Source organism: Nanorana parkeri, unplaced genomic scaffold, assembly GCF_000935625.1.
Source record: "Nanorana parkeri isolate BGI_ZX_2015 unplaced genomic scaffold, ASM93562v1 scaffold27, whole genome shotgun sequence".
NCBI lineage: Eukaryota > Metazoa > Chordata > Amphibia > Anura > Dicroglossidae > Nanorana > Nanorana parkeri.
Window position 1 is genome coordinate 1,328,899 of NW_017306295.1, and position 10,779 is coordinate 1,339,677.

The 10,779-nt window shown below is 40.3% G+C and overlaps 1 protein-coding gene across 2 annotated transcripts in view; it reads right to left on the reverse strand.

Annotated features, from left to right (window-relative positions):
- Positions 1 to 2,601: 2,601 nt before the first annotated feature.
- Positions 2,602 to 10,779, reverse strand: part of TAF3 (TATA-box binding protein associated factor 3) — a 107,131-nt gene continuing 98,953 nt past the window's right edge. For both annotated transcript variants that reach the window (XM_018566401.1, XM_018566394.1), the window contains exon 7: positions 2,602 to 2,842. In XM_018566401.1, coding sequence (XP_018421903.1) covers positions 2,731 to 2,842 — 112 coding nt within the window. In that variant the 3' untranslated portion in view covers positions 2,602 to 2,730. The remainder of the gene's footprint in view (positions 2,843 to 10,779) is intronic.

Sequence of the window (10,779 nt, forward strand, 5' to 3'; positions counted from 1 at the left end):
GTAGCATGCACTAAGCAGGCCAAATATACAGCCTTTCCCTGTGTGTCTTTAAAAAGAAAAAACAACAACATGAAAGACATTGAAGAGTTCAGTATCGCTTGACTTTCTCACATAATACCAGATTGCACACAACCTCTGACCATGGGGCAAATCATTGTAAAATAATTCTAACATTTAAATAAAACATGCCCTATATAATTGCAATGAACAAGGTTAGCCTAAATGTTTATAACAACAGTGCAAAGAGCAATGCTGTGCAGTAACCTAATAGAAAAGCAGGATATATGTTTTACAAATAGAAGAGTTGAGATCACTAAGGGCCCCTTTAAATCTTTGTGGTGGGTTAACATGCATTATGTTGAGCATTAAGACAGCAAATTGAAATGAACGGGCTACCAATGGACACCAACATGCCGCAAATCAGAAATAACTGTGTAACGCACAACAATGCACTACTGTGTGATGTTGTGAGGTGCAACGTAGGAACATTGTTTTAGGGTGCTATTCAAAATGAATAGCATTGCATGCATGTTACCTACGATACCACAATGCAGAAATGTAAAGAAAATCTGAATATAACCAAATTGACATGTTTACCTTTTGTTTGGACGGCAAAACAACCCTGGTGCATGCAAGAAGCATCACCATGAACAACTGCATGTGCTCTTTGGCTACACCTCATCATGTCGACATTTGCAATTTTCAGATGTTAGCACAAGCTTGTACACAAACAAAATATTTACAAAACTAGGGAGTTTTTTTTTTAACTCATTTTCACTGTATTGCAAAAGTAACCCAATGAAACTGAAGAAAGACTATACCAATATAACAGTCATTTCCACCAATGTTTTATGCCACCCTAAGCCCGGAGATCTAGGAGGAGAAGCTTACTTCTTCATACCTGTTTTTCCATGTTACAGAAGCCTTTTTTTCTAACTTGTTCATGCTTTGACATTTGCAATTTTCCAGTTTGCAATTTTTACCCTTTTTATTTAAAAAAAGAAATTCTAACAGTTTGAAGAAATCCAGAAAATAGATTACAGTACAGGAAATGGGCATTTTGTAACAATGCACCTGTATCTGCCGTGTGCCTATAGACTAAAATGTGTGGCTCGACTGACCGCTCAGGTTTAAGAGCAGCTAGAGAAGTGCTATGTAACTACATCTGAAACCAAATGATCTTGGGAAAAACAGCATTAATTGGGTAAGGTTTTCGAACCAGTCTGATCACTTCTTCCATTGAAAATGGCCAGATTAGGTGGCCGTTAATCTGAAGTATATTCTGTTGTATATGGGAAAATTAAAGTAAACCTGCTGGTTTGCCCTAAATGCAAAATAATACTGAAATGAGGAAGTATGGAGGCTGCATAGCTAACTTCACCTGTCAACCTGAATCAATAGTTTCTCTCAGTCACTGTACCAGCAAACACATTGAGTTCAAAGCTCTAATTTTTCTGATCTGCGTGCTTCTTCATGGTAAGTGATTAAGAAGTATTAATGTTATTGGATTTGCCTGGCAGTTAGCATTTCCAGACAGTTCAGCAATGGCAGCACCTGTATTTTTCTTCATTCAGGTTTTCCTTTAAATTTGGATACACTTTATGTGCTTATTCCTGTAAACGTTTGGGTGGAGTGCAGGCCCACATTCCAAATAATACTAAATGCACCTCTAAATTCAGCACTTTAAACAGATTGCATGTATGGGGGCACAGAAATGAACCTTTGCTCCGTCCATGTCTTCTACTTTCTTGAGCTTTATGTTAAACAAAACCACATTTTTCGGAGTTCTATCAAGAAAAAGTAACTTTTCAATCCAATAAAAGCAAGATTATTCAACCATTTCTGGAACGGACACAGCTTAGACAGTCAAGATTGCAGCACAGATTACATTTTAAACACACTTTAATATATACAAAACATACTTTCTGAAGAAAGATAACAAATGTGTTGCTGCTTTAAGCTGCTTTGTAAAATGGCTGTCACAACAGCACAAAAAAGGACTTTACACAGAAATACACTTCTCTTGCGGGGAGGCCGATCCATCGCAAAACCTAGGAGGCCGCTGAACCAGTATATACGTCAAGTACAACATGAGACGTTTGGATGAATGGTTAAAAAAAAAAAATTAAGACCAAAACAAATCTAAAATATATTACATCAATGAACGAAGCTCGAAAAAAAAAATGGAGAGAATAGAAACATTTCTTTAAAAAATATATATATATATTTCACAAAGCCAGAAATCATTTATTTATATTAGCAAAAAAAAAAAAGAAAAAAAAAAGGAAAATGGTATATAGACTAATGACGTACTTGACAGGTACATTAGGTATAGAACCGCATCAATTCTGATTACAGAGAACAGCAGAAGTTTCAAAAGCAAAATGGTTGCAGTCCAGTGAAAAGTCTTTTTAAAATCATTCACTACATTTTAGAGCTTGTACGGATTTATCAAATAGATTACAAGTTTAATTTGTGAAGACAAAAATACGTCTATTATACAAGGGGGAAAACAAAAAGCACTGCTGGATAGAGGAGAAGGGTTTGTTGGGGCCAGTATCTTGCGAATAGGCTTTCCTCACTCTACCTCTTGGTTCTTTATCTGCCAGACAGACTTCAGCCTAAGGCCTAATTGCTTGTCTATCCAAAGCAGTCCACAGAACTAAAAGCACTGTTAAGCCACAAGCTCCTCCTATGAAAAGCATAGGGAAATGAAGGTAAGAGTAGGTCTTAGTGAGCTTTGTGCTTCCGTTTTTTGTGCTTTTTGTCTTTCTTCTTGCTGTCACATTTGGTACAAAACCATTGTTCCTCTTTTGGTTCTGCGGTCAATCCAACGCAAGGCCTAAAAAGCAAAAAATACAGAAAGGTAAAATTAACAATGTCATGTTAATTGTTAAAGCATTATTTAAATGAGCAAGCAGAAACGCACAGCATATGCACAAATTATATTTATTAACTGTTTTTTTAAAAATGCATCAGCTCCTTTAACATATTTTGGCAAATCAAGCAGGTTCACAAATACAGCCTTTTTCCAATTCCTTTTTGCCTTTCTAACCTTATTAATGCAATCCTCAAATTGACTTTCAGTTTAGTTTGCATGCATGCATGAGATCCTGGGTTATATCTACAAAGTTAGGCTGGCCATTTATCGCTCGAATTTCAGCCAAAAACTACTGACTTATCCCAAATTCAAGCAGCCCCCTCTCAGCTGAGAAAAAAAAGACTGGTGTATGGCCAGCTTTATATCAGAAGCTTCCAAAGTTGGGATGGAACAGAATGCTAATGCACAGATTAGGTCCCGTTACATAGTTACATAGTATTTGAGGTTGAATAAAGACATTAGTCCATCAAGTCCAACCTATTAGGATCTCATTCTAGGAGTACCCGTACCCCTGTATATTACGGTCCCTTAAGAAATCGTCCAAAAGTTTCTTGAACAATTCCACATTATTTGCTGAAATCACCGCCTGTGGCAGTGAGTTCCAGACCCTAACTGATCTTACTGTGAAGAACCCCCTTCGCACCTTGTGCTGGAATTTTTTTTCCACCAATTTTAGGTTATGGCCTCTAGTTTTTGTAACGGAGTTAATTTTAAACAGTTTATCGCTAATGTTGCTACCACCATTAAACAGTTCACACCTAGGCATTTTGTAGCAGTTGAAAACACACTTCAAAAAGCGCCCAACACAAGAAATCCCATGATTTTCAATCGCCCTTGTTCATACCTGAGCAGCAAAACACAGAAAAAAAAAAAAGAAGTACATGACTTTCTTTGGAAGTTTGCAGCTTGTTTTTCCTCAGACAAATGGAAACACCAGGAACCGTGCGACACCAGCGGTTTGCACTTTTGTGCGCGTTTATATGCACGTTTGTCCATAGACTGCAATGTCTCACAATCTGCCAGCTAAAATGCGCATCTTCATGTGTGTGCGTCTAACGGGCGTATAAATTTGCAAATCGATCAAAAAAAGCTAGATGAAGACGTGCACTAATAAGAACAAAAACAATGATGCCTAGGTGTGAAGAGTCAGTGTTTCTCAACGTTCACCAAGATCACCCTTTAAAAATATGAAAAATCTCTAGGCACCCTAAAATGTAAAAAAAACCTATGGTCTAGAAAAATTGGAAAAGTATGGTCCTCCAAAATTCCATACCAGAAGCTTATCCAAGCAGGAGCTTTGGTATAGATTCTAAGTGAGGAACCTATGCAAAAAAAAAAATGGGGTTCCCTACTTTCACATTAGAAGCCCTTTTCACATCAGGAGCTCCCCTTTACATGAGAAGCCCCCCAACATTGACAGCAGAGCCGCCTTTGACAGCAAAGTCCCCCTCAGTTCTCTTCCTTGATAGAAGAATCCCCCTCAGCCCCTCCCTAAATAGAGTCCTCCTAAGTTCTTCCTATTGATAGCAAAGCACCTGTCAGTATCCCCCTTGGCAGCAGTGTCCCCTTTAGGAACGTAAAGGAGTGTAAAGTTAAATAAAAAATGTATACCTTAACAGCTTCAGCAGTTTCCCCCTTGACATCCCCCTTGAGCGCGGCAGCATGAGGGTCAAAGGGGGGGCATGTCTGGACAGAGGAGACTCCCTTTCGATATTCATAAATCAATATTTCTGGGGCTTTTTAGGTATCACCACAACAAAATTCTATTTAAAAAAATCCATAATTCCATAGCATATTAAAATGCATTTAAAACTCGTATAAAAGCAGCGAATGAGTCACATTGCTATAACATCTTCAAATCACATGATTTTAACTGAACAAATTCCCTTCAATCATTACAGTCTTTAGATTTTATGGTTCTTGTTGTACATTTCGCTCTATTGCTTTAGGGACCACAGGTAGATTAATTGACACATGCAAATATATTCTATTGGCCTTCAGTCTGAAAAAAAAACATATGTCACGCCGCCACTGGTTGGGAGGCATAAAAAAAAGATAACCTCCATCCACATCCAAATGAGAGAGTATCCGTCACTAGTGTTGTTTATTAATCCATAAAAGTGAGGAACTCCAATGCCAATTTATCGCGAAAGGTCGGCCATCCTGAGAAGGCTATATCAAGGAGGATTGAGGAGCTTTATTTACAATGCCCATGATATAGAGCAGGGGCGCCCACTATTTTTCGTCTGGAGATCTACTTTTCAAATGACGAGCTCATTGAGATCTACCAACGAAAAAAACACCTGCATTCAGGGGCGGGAGGTGGCGTGGGCTGCGCAGGCAGGCCCCTCACCCACAGTGCGATCGCCTGCATTAGTGCCTGTGTTCCAGTCCAGTGCGATCCGCAAAAATGCTGCGAGCACTATTTTTGCAGATCGCACTGGACCGGAATGCAGGCACTAATGTGCCTGCGTTCCGAGTGTGGGAGATCGCACTGTGGGCGATGCCATTGACTTCAATACAGCTTCAATACCCCCTCCCGCACCGGAACGCAAAGAGTCGGCCTGCTTACATTCCAGTGCATTCCAGTACATTACAGGTCCCGGCGTCCTGTCCTCCCGTGGTGCTCGTGTGGCCGACGTTGCACATGGGGTGTCCTGCACCTTTCCATCTGCAGCGTCTGACACATTCAGCCGAGGATCCCCGCTGGGGAGAGCAGCGGGGATCCAGAGAAGCGGCGGGAGGAGAGGACATGGCGATCGCAAACTCTGTGAGGAAACCACATATTGAGGCCATATAAGGAAAAGTCAGATATTGACCTCTGCAACGCTGGGAAGCATCATTAAACAACATGGACCCCTATCTATTCCTATATATTATTCGCATAGGAATTCCTCACTTTTATGGATCATTAAACAACACTAGTGACAGATACTCTATAATTTGGTTGTAGATGGAGGTTCTCTGTCTGTATACCCCCCCAACCAGCCCCCAGTGGCAGTTCGAGATAAGTCTCCTTTTAGATTGAAGGCCAATTAAATATATCTTTCCATGCGTCAATAAATCTACCTGTGGTTCCTGAGGAAGCAAGAGAGCGACATGTTTCGAACTACAAATGGAACATACAAGAACAGTAAAATCTTAAGAATATAAGGATTGAAGGGAATTTGTTCAGTTAAAATTATGTGATTTGAAGAGGTTGTATCAACGTGACTCTTTTATAGGAGTTTTATATGTATTTTAAAATGCTAATGAAATAAATGATGGAATTTTAATAGAATTTGTTGTGGTTATACCTAAAAAGCACCATAAATACTTATAATAATATCGAAAGGATTTTTCGAGGGGTGTGGTACCACATTGCTCCTGTATACCCATCAACACTGCTGCACAACAGAGGAGACTTCCGTCCCCACAATTGATCCAGCCTACTCTGCATTTGCATCATGCCTTTCTATGGTACTGGCAGTGGGCCCATCTGGACTTTGGAAACACAAGCTTTGTCATGGCACCCCTGAAGAAGCCGGACGGTACACTGGTTGAGAAAGGCTGCATTAAGGCATACTGGGGGTGCTTTATTTTTGCAGTTTCTCAACAATTGTTAACACTCAATGGATTCTGTAGATTTTTTGGCATATATTCAAAAACTGCACGCAAGGCATGTGCTGTATAGAAATCATGATTTTATGGCTGCTGGCATTGCAGATATTGAATGAACAAGGTGTAGGTAGCAACACAACAAACTATTTTCTTTTTTCCCCACAAAAGGTACAGTTATCCTTTAAAGAGATTCACTTCTTTTAAAAGGAAGATATTTCCCTGCAGAAATCAGACTTTGTTAGTAACCCCACTGAGACGCCTCAGTCAGTGGCACAGAAGAACACGCTGCACTCGGCAGCATAACAAATGTAAATACAGTTTCATATCACCAGCTCTGAAATGGAATAGTAAATGCTACACACAAAAAGTCAATGTTACTATTTGCTTTGTCATATTAACTCAAAAATGACTACAGCTGGCCATACACTCTGAATTTTGGCCTGCTCTCGATGAACCAGAAAAATGTGCACACCGAGTGCTCCTGTCGGCACTGGAACATCTTCGGCTGCCATTACTGTTACTCTGACGGCAACCCACCCACCACTATCAGAATACAAAGAACACTGCGGGAGATTTGTTATATTATCTATTCTCTGCAGGCTCAAAGAAAATATAACAGCGTTTGGCCAGCTTATGTTTCCCATATGGAAGGCGTAGGTGTTAATTACTGGTAACATTGGTCAGCTTATGTTTCTCATATGGAAGGCGTAGGTGTAGGTGTTAATTACTGGTAACATTGGTGGACACTGTGGAGTGAAGCAAAATACATTATGTACCCCCAGTTAAGCTACATGTTCGAGGGATTTTCATTCTTATGAATAGATGCAACCTTCAAAATTGATGTTGTAGCTACTGGATGTACAGCACCTAAACAACTAAACTCTTAGGAAATGTATGAAAGTTCACCGAGGATAATTCAAGAAAATTAAAGTGTTGTGGCAATTCTGCATTGTGGTTTCCAAGTTATGGCTCTCAGAAAAGAGGCCAGAATGGCCTGTCTGTGCCATCTCTTTAATTTTTTATAAATGGAATAGTTGCTGAAAAATCGCAGCTCCATAGAACTGAACTGCAGCAACTAAATCCATTCATAAAATATCAGGAATTGGCAGTAGACTGCGCTAAGACCAAAACCATTAAGTCCATGTTCCCACTGTACTCTGCAAAGTTTTCCGAGAGGCATACCTCATAAAACACAGCAGAGAGGCAAGTATTTTACTTGCCTCTCTGCTGTGTTTTATGAGGTATGCCTCTCAGAAAACTTTGCAGAGTACAGTGGGAACATGGACTTAATGGTTTTGGTCTTAGCGCTGTCTACTACCAATTCCTGAATTGGTCGTTTTGACCACTGTATTTACCTCCCACTGTACCCTATAGCTATATGTACTGGTGCTCTCCTTTATGACTTTCTGCATCCTATTTACTGTCTTTTTGCATCATAAAATACTATTTAGGCCATATTATATTTTAGGGATATTATAGTACTATTTTATCATGGAAAATGTCTTTGCAAATATTTTGCATGCAATATTGGCTATTAATTCAGAGTTGCATAGTATTGAGGTTGAATAAAGACATAAGTCCATCAAGTCCATGTGTGATTTGGCTCCTAAGAGTACCTGTACCCCTGTATGTTATGGTCTCCAAGGAACTCGTCCAGGAGTTTCTTGAATGATTTCACACTCTTCGCTGAAATCACTTCCTGTGGCAGCGAGTTCCAGACCCAAACCGCTCTAACTGTGAAGAACCACCTGCGCCCCGTGTGTAGACATTTTTTTTCTACCAATTTGTGGTGATGGCCTCTAGTCTTTGTTACGGAGCTAACCGTAAACAGTTTGTTTAAAATGTTGCTATCGCCGTTGAACAGTTTATACAAGAAAATCATGTCCCCCTTAATCTCCTGACCTCCAAAGAGAACATATTTAATTTTAACAACCTTGTTTCATAGTTCAGGTCTTCGAACCCCTTAATGAGTTTGGTTGCCCTCCGCTGTAGTTTTTCCAGCTCAAGGACATCCTTTCCTTTCGGTGACCAAAACTGGACCGCATACTCCAGATGAGGCCGAACTAGTGCTCTGTAAAGTGGCAAAGTTATAGACTTATCCTTGCAATGCATTCCCTTCTTAATGCAAGACAGTACTCTGCTTGCTTTGTTTACAGCAGCCTGGCACTGCGAGCTGTTCTTCAATCTGCGGTCTAGAATGACCCCCAAATCCGTCTCAGTTTCCGACTTCCATAGTGGCACATCCATAAGTGTATAGTTCATTTGCCTATTTTTAACTCCAAAGTGTATTACCTTGCATTTATCGACATTGAACTTCATCTGCCATATAGTTGGCCATTCCCAGAGTTTATCCAGGTCCACCTGTAATGTTACAATGTCTAAATACATGTCTATTACCCTCCCAATTTTCGTATCATCAGCAAACACTGAGACATGACTACTCACTCCCTCCCCGATATCATTAATAAACAGGTTAAAAAGCATGGGGCCCAGCACAGAACCCTGGGGCACGCCACTCCTGACTTCAACCCAGTCTGAAAAGGTGCCATTTATAGATACTCTTTGTACACGTTCCATTAGCCTGTATTCTATCCACGTGCACACTATTTCATCTATGCCCATAGCTTGTATAACAAGCGTTTATGTGGCACCGTATCAAATGCTTTAGAAAAGTCCAGATATACTACGTCCACAGTCCTCCCTCCATCTAGATCTCTACTCGCCTCCTCATAAAAGATTAGCAGGTTGGTCTGGCAAGAACGGGCCTTCCTAAATCCATGCTGGTTATCAGTTTTTATGCCATTATCCCGAACAAATTCCACTTAGTCCTTAATAATTCCCTCTAACAGTTTACATACTAGACATGTCAGACTAACTGGTCTATAGTCCCCCGGTTGGCATTTTGACCTTTTTGAATATAGGTGCAGCATTAGCCCTTCGCCAGTCGCTTGGCACTCTACCAGCCATTATGGATTCCTTAAAAATGAGGAACAATGGTCTCGTTATCTCCTTGTTGAGTTCCTTGAGTACCTTGGGATGTAGATTATCGGGTCCTAATGCTTTATTTGCATTTAGTAGTTTAAGCTTATGTTGTATCCCAGTTTCAGTCAACCACTCAGGTGTATTTATTTTTAAATTTTGTGCTTTACCATGTACATTAAACCCGTCTTTTTCCTCGGTGAATACCGACGAGAAAAAAATATTTAGCGCCTCGGCCCTCTCCATGTCATCTGTTATTAATTAGTTTATAATTTAGTATAATTTAGTATTTGTAAATGTGTCCTGGTCCTCACTAGACCGCCATCCATGAAGTCATGCCAGCGTGGAGATGGTTTTCTCAATCAATTTAGGTTCTTAAAAAGTTTTGTAGATATCAATTTTTTTGCGTACTGAGAGCCTATTCCTTTTGTTTTTTTATTTGGTATTGTTGTTGTTGTCTTCAGGAATATTATGCTTCACACTGCTTTTGGCATTTTCTGGCCAATATGGTCACTTGTCCGGAAATAATTAAATATAGGATGCAATTTCTATCAGGAGGAAATTCTCTGCTTCAAATGGACATTACACATCTGTATCTGACAGATCAGGTGGTGTGGTGGTCTGATTTAGACTAGTAAAGGAAATTTGTAGATCAAGATCTAGGGGTTATCACTGCTAACCTTCTTCAAACAATATTAGTTTGCCTGGCTGTCTCTTGCTTCAGTACTATCAGAGTCACTGACCAAAACAAGCATGCAAAGCAAAAAAAGTCAAAGTGAAGTCAGAATGCCTGATTTGCATATATGTTCCAGGCCTGTAACTCAAAGTGCTGAAGAAACTCAATCAGCATGAGAGCCAGGTAACTAGCCTTCTGTTAGAAATGACAGTCCTCTTATTTTACTCAGTACAGCTTTCTTTAATACTAGTAAACATCAAGTAAAAGTCTCAAAGATTAACCCTGGGCAGGGATAGAAATAACTACCGTCTGCCACTAGCTGGTGAGTAGTATATTGCTAATTTTTTCAGGGAATGACTAAACACGCAGAAATACTTGCCTTACTCTACAGTCCTGTGACAGCTGCGACAGCTAATAGTCTGGTCCTGTTCCCTTTAGTGCTAGAATGTGGGTGGGCACTCCTACTTCATCATGTAAGATGCAGGACCAGGAGCCACGTCATTAGGATGGGACTAGGCTGCTGGTTCGGCATTGTATGTGATGATGTCCGCAATAAGGCCTGCAGTGACGTATCCCGGGCGCGGCACATATTTCGGGCACCACTTGAAGGGGGGGGGGGGGGGGGGCGCCCCCGGGGGAAAAA